Raw genomic sequence first — 16,493 nt, forward strand, 5'->3', positions numbered from 1 at the left:
GGTAATTTATTCCAACATATTTCAATAAGATAAATGTATTTATCATTTTAAACAGAAATATCACTTTATACAGTTCTAAATTTACTCACGAAAATTATTACATAAATTTTGTATTTATAATTTAAAAAATACCTAGGTACATCAAAAGACAATATTTTTATAAGAAATATTTTTATTTAATTTACAATGCAAAATTATCATTAACTATAAAGGAAAAAATGATAATTTTCAATAAAATTATCTACACATTCTATAGTAAACTTGTATTGAATTTAAAAGTATATTTATATAATATATTTATACTATAGAGGACTTTTATAGACATGAATTAAAGATAAGATTTTCGTATGTTAGTGGTTTATACATTAGTTAATAAAGTTAGTTTTTGTGACAAAAATGCAGACTATTATTTTTAACAATGAAAAATCATTAGTAAATTGATTTTTAAGCTTAAATATGCTGTAACAGATAAAGAATTAATTGGATAAAAAGATTATAGACCCAATTTTGTTTGTAATTATTATTTTTTCTATCATATTATTAAGTTTAAAACAAGTGTTACCATTTAAAGGAATCCAAGAAAAGTTATTTAATTAATTTAGTTATTTAGTTATTTAAAAGTTATTTATTAAGGATAAAAAAGAATTATTTAATAATGATATTGTAGTTTTTTAAAACCAAATATTTATTCAAATTTTATTTATTTGCAAAAAAAAAAAAAAATTCGATAGTTTTTGGTAAAACGAGTGTCTTACCCAAATTAAATCACCTGTTTAAAGGGTACGATGAGGAACGGTAAATTAATCCATTAAAATTTCTTGGTTTTAATTATTTCTATGTTTTTATTTTACTTCATTTAGCTTACAATCAAATTTCCCTTTCTTACAGTATTTATTCAGTAAAGTTGTTCTTTGTAGTTGATAATATCTGTGTACAATAATATAAATAATATTCAAAATGAGAATGGGAAATGGGAGTTTGCCACGTAATTCATTTCGGCAAACACTAAGCCCTTATATACCATATTTTTATCGTATTTCATTTTTAAATACCCAGGTATAATGCCAAAAGTATAAAAGGAAAGTTTTATTTTGTTCAACACTAACCGTTTTTGTCTTAGACTTTCAAGTTGTATAAAAGTACTACAACAAAATTAATTATACCCACAAATTGTATGGGTAACCCAAAATTTTCTATGCTTTTAAAAATAAGATACAATATTGCTTTATAAAATAAGTATTCAATGAGAATTTTGCCGGTATTTTCGACTACAGCAGTTATTTTAATTAAAATACTATTTGTTTAAATTTGATTCATAATTATGTTTGTATATATTATATATTTTCAGAATTGTTTTTTTAATTTATACAGTAAGAGAAAAATGATTCTTTCAAATTGAGATTTTTTAGGTTTTACTAACTGTTTCTGAAATCTATTTTAATTTAGAAGTAATACTGTAGAAAAGTATTTTCGCTACTAGAAAATGCTTATGAATTGATTATTCTACGTTTTTATTTATTCCAAGGTTAAATACATTAGAACTATAAAACTAACTATTAAACTATACTTTTGAAGATGTGTTTAGAATATAAAACTTCTAAAATTCCAAGTAACCTCAGAAGTTAATTATTTCATAATGTTATGCATATCCTTTAACATTGATGTCAACTAATTGTCCGCTAAAAGGTCAATATTTAATATGAAGTTATGTATACTTGGAAAGCTCAATAATTGCTTAAAAGAAATGAAAACTTTTTAAATTCACATATTCGAAAATGTTAAATAATCTATGTAATGTTTTCATAATATTAATATTACTTGTATTCGTTGTACGATATATATAGAGTGTTTATTAACTAAGGAAAAGGGATTCTATTGTTCTCATTGTTTGTAACAATTGACCTGTTTCTTTACTTTTTGAACACTCTGTTTATCAATTGTATACTGTATGTATTTTTGACAATTTATTATGATTCATGTAAAAATAACGGCTCATTTCCAAATATGGAAATATGAAAATATTTTACTCGTTAACATTATGTTACTACTAGAATACTGTATTAAATATTAAATTTTTTATAAGATGGCTTCTATAAGCACATTGAATTAAAATGTAACAGAAACCTATAATTATACATGAAAATAATGGAGATTCGATACTGTTGAATTTGCATAATCATATAATTTACACGTATTTGATAACCAAGCACACAATATACGTGATATTAATGTATTTATTTCTTGTTAAAACTTAATGATATATAAATAAAATACATAGTTTATATTGTGTTAAGATATGTGAGTTAACAGCAACTTCAATTTGTATGAAAATTAATGTTTCCCATTGGATATCTGGTTAAACGCTCATTTTGAATATTAAAAACCCAACACAGGGGGGTCGCTGCACAGTGGTAACGTGGCATAGTTGGGTCAAGTATAATGATTTCTGACAGTGATTAAAATCACTATCATAAAACACGCTTCGATGCAAATCTGTAGATAGTGTTTAATTTTAAAAAATTGATGGATTATTCCTAAAGCTACATGATCTCCTATTTCCTTATTTATATCATGATTAAGATAAAATATGTCGAATAAAAGAGGGATAAAAATATTATTTCTCATAAAAAAATTGTATTGATCCATACNAAAAAAGAGATTATTAGAAAATAGTATTTCCCATAAAAAAATTGTATTGATCCATACACTTTTCAATAAGTTATAGCATTATAAAGTTAAAAATGTAAAAAATAAAATTGAGAATTTTCACACAATAATAACATTCGGTAGACATTTTCACCGTGAAGACAAAATAAAGTCCAACATTTTTTTTCCATGATAATGTATATTGCATTAACTTTAATTTAAGACATATATAAAAGTGTCAGAGTTTCCGAAAACTTTCAAAATTTAAGTTGAAAAAGTAAATTTTTTGTAAAAAAGTTGTCATTTTAAATCCCATTATGTGGGCAGGTAAAGGGTTAAATTTATGAAAAAAATATACTAAATGATAGGTAAAGACATCAAACATCTATAAAAAAAAAATTATATTGATTTGGTTATTTTTAAAAAAGTTATGGCAGTTTTAAGTAAAAAAATTTAAAAAATGTTGCAAATTAGCGATTTTTAAATTTGTAATTTTTTTTTAAGATTTCCCCCATTTACGGGGAACGAGGGAAGTTTTTTCAATTTTTAAGGGTAATGTCTTCAATTAGATACGATTTGTGTTCTTTTGACGTACGTTGAAAGAAATCGGTCTGGTAAGAGCCGAGAAAAAGTTGGTAACAGACAAAAAAAAAATTAATAAATAAAAAAAAAACACATCATAGTAAAACTAATACCTTCTCAGCTTCGCATCGAAGCTAATTATTGAATATGAACTTTCCAAAAAAATTTTTACATAATATTTTTATGCAATATTTATGTTATCATGTTACAAATTATACACTGAGAATTCTCATTTTTTAATTTACAATTTTAAGAGGATAGTTATACTTACTATAAACATCAGTAACATTGTTATATATCACTTTACATTAAATTATAGTTTATACTCACCAAGAAAATTTCATAAAAAGAACATATTAAAAGACTTTAGTTGTACAACGTATATTTATTACATGTGCAATGACGCAACGGGTTATATACTAAAGTGCACATCATTTGACTTGACTACTAATGATAGTTTTATTTATTATTTGGTTAAAAAATCAATGAAAAAAAAGTTATACAACTCAAAACACAAATAGACCCATGTAAAGCAAAAAATAATTAAATAAAAGTCATTTATATTAAAGTAATTTAAAACTTAGTACTGTAGTCAAAGTTACTTCTACGATGTACAAATTTGTATAGTATCACTGTAATAAAATTAAAGATTTTACACTACTATTTTCATGTGTAAATAATATTAAAGAAACGACATTGATTTATTGGATATAATAATGACGAATAATACCACTAATATTAAGTTATTTAGTAAATCTCATCGTCGAACATTACTTACAGAAGACTACTGGAGCTAAAATCAATTTGTCTTTAGCGATTCAAATGTCTAATGTTTCTGATGTTATACGGAAGTATTGAGTTTAAAGAAACAGTTAATGTTTAAAGTAGTAGACAAACGTTTATCATGACTCTTACACCGTTTATTTTGTTAAACGTCAAACATAGTGATGTGGAAGTAACGTGTTGACAATTGCACTAAGCTTGTATTTCACTCTATGAAATCTCAACAGCTTACAAAAATAAATTTTTAAACAAAGTAATTAGTTTAGACAGATAACAGTAATTTAACGACTAATTACCTATAATACACATGATATTTCAAGATTAACAGGACTGTGCTGATAAGGAGAGCAAGATCATTTCAACGGACAGACGATTTTACCTCAATAAGTAAAAAATCTACTGAGATAACTTTTTGCCAAGTTCAATTACCCACAATATAAAAACAAATTAGTGCAAAAATTGTTGAGTAATTTCTAGATTACTTAGTATACGTTACAAATAACAAACTTAGTGTAAATTAAAATATATTACAAGACATATTGTTTCTATTATAACTGATTTAATATTTAAACTTAATTTAGTAAAACTACTCGTAGTAATATTCAATAATTTAAAAATAATTAATTAAAACGTAAATTTTGATCTAAGAAAATTAATGGACTAGTATTTAAATAAATATTACCATTTTTATAACAAGGTGGCAAGAATTGTTCGCTACATTAATGCCTAAAGATAAACAAGCTTCATCTCTAGTCTTTATATTAAAGTGTTAATATCTTCCAAAATACTTCCTAAAGTTGTTATCGACCAGTAATTTCCTTTAATAGATAATTTTCTAGTTTGGATGTTGGTGAAACATACATGTTTCGATATACTAAGTTAAATTTAAGAAAATATTTAAGGTGAAAAAGGAGAGGCTAGGTAGATTTTATTTAATCATAAAACGTGAGATACTATTACCTTCCGAAAAAATAATATAATATTTTATTTTTTAAGATATTGTGTGAGTATTAGTTAAACAATCACTCTGTATTTATCGTATATCCATTGCACAAATTTAATTATGATTTATCAAGTAATTTATTTAAAATAATTCTATACAATGATGCGTAATAACGCAAGCTAAATTTTATAAAATTAATGAAATATCCATTTATCATAAAACCTATAATCTACCCTTTACATTGGTTTGTATTTTAATAGTAAAATTTATAATATATAATTCTAGGTTTTTGTATAACGACGTATATATTTTTGGCCTAGTATATTTTATAGTAATAAAACGTTTGAACCAAATTCAAACATTCACTGATTGATATATTTTACTTTTGATGTTCTACCAAGCGAACTTTTATGACAAAATAAGGAAGCACGACAACATAAATAATTTGATATTGATCAAAATTGTACCTCCATGAAAAGTCTATAGAATATTTCAGGTTTATAAGATTTTAGCTAACTAAATTAGTAAAATGACTTTAAAATTATTATTGCATAGTAACATATTACATGCATAATAGCTGTGCTTTTATTTTATTTATACTTATATAAATTAAACAGTAAAATTAAAATTAAAAAAAATATTTTATTTAAAAAAATCAGTATTTTTCTTGAATATAATTTATTGATTTTTGCTGTTAAAAAAGACTTGTACAAATGCTAGGCTTTTATAATTTCTCATAATGATTAATATATTTTACACGAACAGTTAACACACTACTTCGACTACTACTATTTGTAGTTATTCAGTGTATTAAAGATGTCTAAGGAATATCCTTAGTCAATTTCACATATAATATTGTTTGCTCTTCTCAGTGTTTGAATTCTAAAATTGAGAAACTATGCTTACTCTTCAAATACTTTTGCTTAGTTATAACACAAGTATTGCTCTCTTCTTACGTGTAATGAGATACTATGTCAAATGTATTATGGTTATTATTTAAAGAGATTTCAGTCATGCGAGTTTACTTTACAGAATGAAACAAAAGGATTATCACTATTAACGGCGAGTACATCGTAAATTAAAACTAAAAATATGAGCTTTCGTTTCTTATAGTCTTTTAAGTGTCAATTATCACTATAGCTTACCAGGTACAATCTAGTAAAACTTAGAATTTTGAGCATTTTTTTGTGTGATATCGAGATGTTTAACTTGAAATAAAATCTATACTTTTTTTTTTAGTGCTCTAAAGTATAATTTTGTGTGTGAAACTGCAAGTGATAGCTTTTATTTATGAACATCTAAATGTTTTGAATTTACTCGAACAAACTTGAGTCAAGTTAATATTATTATTTATTTTACACTTAAATTACAAACGTATTACAATATTTTTATTAGCGAGAAGATAAAGGCCGTTTTTGAATGTATTGAAGTTCCATTGATTTGATGATTTACAATATATTTTATTTAAAAAGCTGCGAATGATAAATTCCGAATATTAAAAAAGGAAAAATGCTAGTACATCATGAAAACAACATTGTCTAAAATGAAATAATTCTTATTTGAATAAATATAGAGTGGTTATAGATTTATCACCAACCTAAAAATATATACGTTGAATTTTCAAAAGTAAAATAAATAAACATTTGTCCGTGAACTGACGACCGTTAAACATTGAAGTGTGCTGTTGGCAAGTTGTCAATTCCAAAAATCTAGAAGTACATTTCTCGTGAAACATACGGTTGAAGGCACCGTGAAAGCTCTAACAAGCCGTGCTAAATTTACTGTCATGTATTTTCAAATATAAAATAGACTAATGAGAAAACTGTATACATTACAAAATAAACTTTGTGTGATTATAGATATTTCTTATCTATTTTTGTCTGAGCACGTAATTGAATGAGTAAAACAGCAGTCGTTACCCTACACCTACAATTTTAGGGTATGAAGAAAAACGCATTATCCTTTTTTCTATCGCTCTCTTTGACCGTAAAAAAAATGTTTGCGTTATAACAGCACAGTGATACTGTTTGTGATACTATTTTTGTACAAAAATATAAGTAAATAATTTAAACTTAAATGTCGTCATTTAAAAAAAACCAACTCTTAGTTATAATAAGAAAAAAATTCTTCATATAATGCTATGATGTTGAACCAGAAAATAGTTTTTGGATATTACAGTTTTTCTTAAGTTCAATTTTATGTATTTTCTCTGTAATGAATCTAAGGAGATTCGACAAAAAAGGTGAAAATGCGTTATTTTCTGGAAAAATAGTAAAATAAAGACCCCAAATATGTATGTACCCTACCAAAAATACTGTTATATGTCCTGATGATAAAAGTTTTGTGCTGTTATTAGTACGTTGTGGTAACAAACGATTGTATAATAAAATACTAGTGCTCTATAATAATAACAATAAACCACATAGTACATTATCATTTGTGTGTATATATTACGCTTTATGTTTAGTTTTGTTATAAGAAAAAATTTAATATAGACAACAAAAGCTACTCGTGTATGTTATAGTTGGTTCTAAAATATTTTAAGGTATATTGAGCGTGGGCGAAATGTATTTAATACTCTGAGTACCTTATGTTTATATGTGCTGAGCCACAGTCGGAGATAATATCTACTAATAAGTACGTCATATCATGTTGTTATGAACTTAAACAACTTGTAATATTGTTTGAAAAAAAAAGACTGAATTAGAATTAATTAAACAGAATCAACTCACAGGAATTGAACTTAACTTTCACTATAATTTCACAAATATGAATTTATTTAATTAATTAAAGTAAATAATCCGAATTCAAATTGTGATCAATGCTATGAATATCAATGATCAAATAACCCCCATAATTGATCGCATCGATTAAAATATACAAAAATGAAACATAATGAATTTCAACGTTTATATATATACGTGTACATTGTATAAAGTCGTCTTTATTAAAAAAAATACGTAGTTTGAATTTTTGTAAATGTTCAGATATAAAAAGAGGATACACCATTTTGAAACATTTTAATAATCGATTATCTTAAGGACAGATAAATATTTTGTACTCCAAAAACACTTAAAACCGGATTAGGTTTAAAATGAGCTTAGCTTCTAAAAAAATATGAAACTTACACGTACTTTTATATAATTATAACATTTATATTATTAAGATGAGGAGAAGATAAACTAGACCACCCAAACAATTTACTGAAATCATGCCTATGCAACATTTTGATTTTAGTATTCTCAAAAAAAATAAAAACCTCAAAACGTTGATAAACGTGGTTTTTTCCATGGAAACGACGATTTATATTATATTCAATGATATCGATAGCAAAATATTGTATAATAATAGTATTATTCAATTGTCTAAAAAGAACTGACTTTCTTTATACATGAAATTTAGAGAAATGATAGTCGTGTTATAACTATTTTAAATAAAATTCACAAATTTTTTGCTGGAAAATTCATTTACCCTCAAATTGAAGGTAGTTTTTAATGACTACATCTATCTATAAATATCAGTAAAAAAAAAATACTTCAAAACTTTTTTTGTTTGTAAGTAGTTTTTTTTTTACCACTAAAACTTAATGATCGTTGAAAATTTAATTTTAGCAAAAAAACAAAAGTTAACATTATAATAATTTATCCTTTTTTTAACGTACACATGTTTATTAATATTATAAAATAATATCGACAAAAACATATACTTAAATAAAATATTCTAATGCTTAAGTATAATTTTATTGTTCTAACTCGACAAGAAACATTACATCTTACAGTGTTTAGTATAATCAAATATTGTAGTATAAAGGCTTATAATTTTGAGAATAAAAATTTTAGATAAATGAAAATATCATATAATGTTTTATTGCTTCAAACTGAACTTTATTTATTTTTTAGTAAATATTAATTTTTTTTTTTAATAACCTATCCTAGGCGACCGGTTAAAATATTATTTATTATAATTTAATATATATATATATAATATCGTAGGTAGTGTTGAAATAAATAAAATTCTGTATGTCAACATTTAACAATCGTATTTACCAAGGTCCGAGCTTTTGAAAGTATTCAATAACATACTCTACAACTAGGCGTTTTTTATATATTTGTAATGCATGTTGGAAGCTACAAAAAATAGTTAAAATTCAAGTTTATAATTTTTCAGTTTGCTCTTCTGAAATCAAATACGCAAGGATTGATTTTCTCGTTAATAAAATAATAGAACTTTTACTGTTCTTAAATAATTTTTTTTCAAAAGGTATTTCTGTTGATATTTCACACAAATAATGTTAAAACAAAAACTTAGTTATTTTTGTTGTGTAGTACAAAGTAACTATAGAGAATATTAAAATAATTGTGTACAAAGCTATATTTTAAGTAATTTAAAAGTAAATAATTGCATAATAATATAATTTCATTAACAGAAAGCGGAGAAATCTATATAAATAGCATTCCATCAGTTGTTTAATACTCTTGGTTTAATATAATTTTACAGAACATCCGAAATCCAATTTGGAGGTGTTTGGTGTAATCCGTTTCACCACTAAGAGTGTGCCTTAAAAGAAATATATTGCGAGCGTTCTTCTTGGTGACTAAATGAGATGAAAGGCAAAATAATCCGATTAATTTCAAATGTCATATAACGTGTATGTATTCCATGTATGTAGAAAATAATTAATTTAGTTATGTTAGTCCCATAGAAAAGTACATTCCATTCTGTTTTATTTGGTTATGAGATCCTTAAAATTAAACAACTTGCATTTTTTTTTTCCGAATACAAATATTTGTGATTATTCTTAACTCTAACTTTACTGTATTGAGATATAAGACATAAACGGTTATCCGGTAAAATGTTTAGATAGTCTAGAATAATTTTACTTATTTGACTAAGAGTATATGCATACGAATTTTATAATTGTGCTTAAATTATAACAACCATATCTAGGAAGGACACAAAACCACATCACTGTGGTAATTCTGTGTGTTTAAACAGTAATGATCGATAGGAAATATATTAAAAGTATCCCCTTAAATTTTAAGGAAATTAAAAATGAGTTCTAAAAATAAACTCAACCAAATATTTTTTAGATCATATTTGCTTCTACAAGCATCACATGTATCAAAACATATTTAATCATAATTCAATCACTTAATAGTAGTGATACCACTAATACATAGTTTATTATCAAAAACTTAAAGTTTTAAATCCTAAAACAAATAGACTAACCAGTGAAATATGTAAATTACCTGTAAAAAATTCATAGTTGTAAACGCCATGGTTTTTATTATTATAATAATAAAAAATAATAATAATAAAATCATGGCAGTAGAAATCTATTTTTTAAATTATTCAAATACGATTATGTCTTATTTACTATAAATAGTATATAAAAAATATTGTGTTTTTCATTTCACTCCCATTCATTTCATGAATATTTTGTTGAAACTATATTTATACTATTCAGTGTATTTTTTTTTATGACTTTAAGGTAAATCCTAATTTATTTTAGGTTTTAATTATACAGACTGATCAATTTATCGTTATATTATTTTTATCCTATGAATTACTCTGCCGCAATCTTCTACCAATCAGAAATAAAAATGTACATATTATATATTATGTAATATGTATATTTCATTGATAAAATTAATTATTAAAGTGATTTTACAAATTTTTTATAATTATTTATTTAAGTGCATGTAGTAACACTTGTAAAATGTATTAACAAAGACTTTTCATAAAATTAACTACCAAATAAATATTAAAAATTATTATATGCTATAAATAAACAATGAAATATATTTTTAAATAAAAATCGAAAGTTAACTATAGACAACTCGAGATAGAATAAAAAGAAACAAAATGTTAACAAGGGTTATTTTAATGGTAAAGTATAATGAAATTCCATAAACTTGTTTTTTTTACCAATTATACAAGAGTTTTGCATATGAGTGTAAAATTGACTACTTGAAAATCCTTTTAATTTAATTACTGGCTTGTTTATTTAACGTGTTACTCTTACTACAACATATAGAAAGTATATAAGTTATTAAAAATGTTTTATGGATGACCTCAATTTATATCATCTCAACTTTGAAATTATTAGGGAAAATTTTAATAATTCTTAGGATTTTAAAATTAATTAAAAATTGATTAAAATAATTAATTAATTTTTAAAATGTACCATTGAAAAATTGTATAATTAAAAATAAATTCCCTCACTTTTAAATAAAAATAATGTAACTAAAATTAATATAATAGAGCTTTATCAACAAATACCTATTTAAGGGTTCCCATAAGAATAGAAAAATATCAATTATTTAATTAATAGTATTTTAATACTAGTTTTCATATTAAAAATATTAAATGTAAGAAAAATAAAAATCTCTATCATATATTTAATTACCCTATAATTGCTACATATGATGAGATGGTATAAATTATGTGCAGAGATTGGCAATACTTTAAATTCAGCACTTGATATCAATACATACATATAGATTTAGTATGTTAATTATTTTTTCTAATTGAATTTATAATCAATATTCAAATTGAAATTGTTCGGCGAGTAAAAAAAGTTCACCATGTAAAACTCATTTCGTAAACTACCGAGTACATATTTTTTTCATGTCCACTGATATTACATATCAGTGTAGTATCAAACTACATATTACTTTTGAAAATATTGTTTTTTATATAATAATCTAAGAATTTTTTACAGCAGGTAGCGTACCCTACACAATTTAAATTAACATACCATTTTGTATCCTATTTAGGTCATAATGAGTTATCACATGAACTTTTCTTGTTTTAAAATTTAAGAAAAGAACTTTTTTTGCTATAGTATATTTTTTATTTAAGTATTATTTTTAAACTGTTTTCAGAAACTACTATCTTTTTCAATATTTACCATTTTCAATTAAATAAACTTTAATATCATGAAAAAAATTTAACAGAATTTTATGAACGCCATCTTCGAAGATAATTTGTTCGATATTTATACATATTTTATCCGTACAATTCATACTTTTCTTCGTATAAATAAAAGTTAAACTAGTAGTTGATAAGGTGAATGACAAGATCGCAAAAAAACAAACTCGTCAGCGGAAACGTCTTCTAGACAGTGACACTAACTCAAAGACAGAACCGTAATGCTATACATTTACTTATTTACTCACCAAACAAAAGCAAACTTTTTACAATTCTATTTTCATTCGGGTTTTTCAGAAAAACTTACACGCATGAACTTTTTGTAAAACTTTAGAGTTATATGATGATAAAGTAGGTATAAACTTAAGTACACTATGTTAAAAGAATCATAATTTACAAGAGCTTTAGTTCACTCCTGTGCACCTATTGCGCTATATTATTTGTTACATTTTCATTAAATGAAGCTTTTAGCATAGAATTTTGTAAAAATATGTTTTGTTCTCCTGTCATTAGATTTTAGATATATCTAGATAATATCAATAAACTAAAAATTTTGATCATTTGTAAGAAATCTCACTCGAATAAATTTGTAATCAACAGTAGTTTTTACCGAATATTATTTCTACAGTTAGAAAAAAATTATCTTAGAAGTTTTTAAAAGTCAATTGACATTTCCTTGTTAAATTATTAACATTTTGATTATGTTACCTCTTATGATAAGATACATTAATGAGTATATTTTATTTATATTTATTAATAGCTAAAAAACAATAAATTACATGATAATTATACGATTATATTTTTGTTTGATAACATATTTTTATACAATTTTTGGAACTATGATTTTTATAGTTAATTTTTTCTTTTATATTTTAAATAATGTGTAACTAAATTACTAACAGTAGTTAAAATCCATTAAAGTTTATTTTCATATCTCAAGAGTATTTGAATTAGTTTAAAGTTATCTTGCAATTTTTTTTTTGTTTTAAATAGTTTACAAAATAGGTATTTTAATAGACAGAATATTGTTTTACAGTTGGTAATATTAAACTGTTGAAAATCGGGCAATTATTATATAAAAAACTTCAATCGCTATTAAAAATAATAATTTAGCAAGGAATTTGTATTTTTCATTTCAAATAAAAATTAACAATTTAATTTTTTTAAATAATTATGTTACTGAGTATATTTTTTAGGCTCATTATTGTTATTTTATAAATCACAAAACAAACTTTAACCTACCTAATTAGTTTAAAAATTTTATTTTTTGACTTATTTTACTGGAAAGTCTTAATTTTTAGGCAGTTGTTAATATTGATTTTGATGCCCTATTTATAGATTTTGAATAATTTGAAAAACATTTAAAAAAATTTCAACATGATATAAACTTAATTGCCTTTTTAAACTACTTTTGAAAGTTTTAAATGGACCAAATTTTTCTTTTATGATGTTTTATGATCAAGTTGTACGTTCAAAATTAATTATTTTTCGGTAAGTTGTATGAAAATGGTGATTATACGGTGAAAATATTATATAAGTATACTTTATTAAAAATAGTTTGAAAGTAGTAGATAAATTCTTTTTCAGCATAACAATTAACCTATCGTCATTGCATTAAAACTGTCTTCAAAGAGTAGTTAGACTGCTCTACCAAAAAATATAATACTTCGTTCTTTGTAAAATTATAAAGAAATATTGGTTTTGGATAAGTTCCAGAAAAAATTCGTTTAAATCAACCATTTAATCTTACCAACGTTATATATTATAAAAGCTCGACATTTCAAGCGTGAAATATAAACTTTTAATCTTATTCCTAAAATCAAATTATTTCTATTATTATGGCATTAGTTGACGAATTAGTCTTGACAAGATACCGTTTTCCAGGTTTTAAGTCCGAACTTAATCAGTTAAGCTGTTTTTAATTTTTTAGAAAGAACATTTTTTTATTTGTTAACTTTTTCCAATAAAAATGAAAAAAAGATAAGTGTTTTTTGCACCAACTAAACACGATTCATTAAAAAGAATTAAAAAAAAAAACAAAACTCAAAATCATCCAAATATTAAGCAATAAAACGAACATCATTCCAGACTATTACTCTCTTAAGTAGTCCCTCAAGACGAATTTAAAACTTGAATGCGTGTTAAAAATATTCCATTCAAATAAATTGTAATTTGAAATACATCTGAACATGTTTACGAGAAAAAAAATGAAAATACTTTGTTGGTTTTTGACTTAGTAAGAGTAAATTTTTTCACTTTCGTGATTTCGTCGAAAAATATTTATATAATGCCTATTATAGTGGTCATGAAATAATATCAAACGTGATTTTTAAGAATGAAACCTAATTACACCAATCTAAGATAAAAGAAATTAATTGCGCCTAAACTTGTTTGATTTTGAATTTTCAATTTAAAATAAAAAGGAATGTAAATTATCAGAAAAAGTTAGTTAAACAAACAGTTTAACTAAATGATATCGTTGCTATTATACAATACTATCTCTCACCATCAATACCAAAAGCGTATTACTTATATAGTATTTCATTGTAAACGTTCTATATATGATAATTTAAATTTTTTTTCGAAATTAATAGATTTTTAGCAAAGAAGTATCGAGATAATCGAAATTAGATTTTTTACAAAAGTGGTTTTACATTTGAAATATTTAAACAGTTATATTTTTTAAATATGATGGTTTTTAACATTTTTGAGACTCCGCGCGAGTCCTCTTAGCGTGATACAATATTCATTGGGATTTAAATTTAAACAAAAAAGCTAGGCATTTGACAATTGATATATAAATACCTGTTATGTTCCAAAGTTCTCCTAAACAGTCATTCTTAAGGCGGCCTATACGATCCCTTTGCTGACGCTCGTTGCCCGCTTCTAGGAATCGAAAAACAAAGGCCCCAACGATCACATACCCGGCCACCAGTCCAAACAGGCCCAAATTGCTAAACAGGTGGGCAAAAAACTTACGAAGACATCGTCGAAAACGCGGTTCGGATGCCAACGTCACCGTATGATGCGGCGGCGGTGGCGGTATAAGTGACGAGGGTTCCGCGTGCACCGGCATGCCGGTAGCACCGGGACCGCTTTTGACCGTTAACGCAACGAAATACAAACTTTTACTTGGAACAGCCCGACGGTAGCTGTTTAAAGCAAGTTATGCACACGGCAAAAGCCACGAGACGACTGATTGGTGGTGGTCGTCATCTCACAATCAACGTCCACTAACGGCTGTGCGCACACGCTAACTGCCACCGTCACCCGTCGCAATACTGCCGTTTTTCCCTTTTGTCTATCACCTGTTGTACGATAATATATTTATAAAATTAAACTCAATGACTACCACTATTTTCAGTACGACTAGGACAATGTTACAAAATGTTTCAGATTTAATAATAAGTGTAATTTTGTCGTGATGATATGTTGCAATGAAATATTTCCGTTTTAATAAAGTAATTAATAATTGCTTAAATTTTTTAATGAAAGTAATTAATTATTCAATATTTGATAATTATTTTTATAAACATTCTTACACGGGTAACTTTAAAAATTCTGTCGAATGACTTTTCTTTTAATTTCTATAAATATATATTAATTAACAAATAAGAACCTGTTTTGAAAATAATTTTTAGTTAAAATAATTTTTATTCTGGATAAATTAAAAAAGTATCTCATATAAGTCTGCTCTTTATATGTTTACTATTTAATAAACCCTGTGTGCATAATTCAATTTTATAAAGGTTACATAGAGTTCTTTCTTAATGATACAAAAAAAAATCATATTAACTTCTTGGTATATGATTTGCCAAATGCTTCGTTTAGTCATGTAAAACATGTGAACTTCCTCTTCTCATAAACTCTTCTATGCGAATTTTAATAGTTATAACTTTGAAATTACAAGACTTCGCATCAAACTTAAAAGACTAACATTAAAAGTTATGCGGACGTCTATGTGATGATATTAAGTTAACATTTTAATGTACATAACATTGTTACAACATTACATTCCAATTTTTTTGGATGTTATAATTCACTGATTTCTAACTACAACATTATTAATTAATATTAAAATTCAATAACCACGGCTTAGACTTCATTAGTCTGAATGTTGATTATTGGACTTTATAATCAGTCGTTGTGATAAGAGGTGTCAAATAAATGGTTGTCCTTTCTCCCTCTAGGGTCTGATTACTAATTATGAAAAATAAAATATTTTATTTATTATACTTAAAATACATATTTAAATATTGTTTAATTTTAGAACAGAAGTATATACTTCTAATAATTTTTAACACAAAAATAGATAATTTAGCTGAATAGTTTCCTAAAAATAAATTAGCATATCTTTAAAAAAAAAATAGATAAATTTAATTTGAAATTTTATTATTATTTAGTACTTAAATTTTTTTTTAATACTCTCAAGTAATGTGTCTATAGGGTTTGAGCACAATAATAAATCATAATTTATTTATTTTTTGAAAATATGGTACAGTACAGAAAAATTATTTTCTAAGCTATTTCATTCTACTAATATATTATAAATATTTTGAAAAGGAAAATAGATTTTATTAAAATCTTTTTTTATATTGTACAAAGC

The 16,493-nt window shown here is 24.5% G+C and overlaps 1 protein-coding gene across 1 annotated transcript in view; it reads right to left on the reverse strand.

The window, feature by feature from the left end:
- Window positions 1-15,134, reverse strand: part of LOC126902902 (potassium channel subfamily K member 18-like) — a 42,950-nt gene extending 27,816 nt beyond the window's left edge. The window contains exon 1 of the mRNA XM_050680614.1: window positions 14,693-15,134. Coding sequence (XP_050536571.1) covers window positions 14,693-14,963 — 271 coding nt within the window. The 5' untranslated portion in view covers window positions 14,964-15,134. The remainder of the gene's footprint in view (window positions 1-14,692) is intronic.
- Between the last annotated feature and the right edge of the window lie 1,359 nt (window positions 15,135-16,493).

This window comes from Daktulosphaira vitifoliae, unplaced genomic scaffold, assembly GCF_025091365.1.
Source record: "Daktulosphaira vitifoliae isolate Bord-2020 unplaced genomic scaffold, ASM2509136v1 Scaffold_3, whole genome shotgun sequence".
Taxonomy (NCBI): Eukaryota; Metazoa; Arthropoda; class Insecta; order Hemiptera; family Phylloxeridae; genus Daktulosphaira; species Daktulosphaira vitifoliae.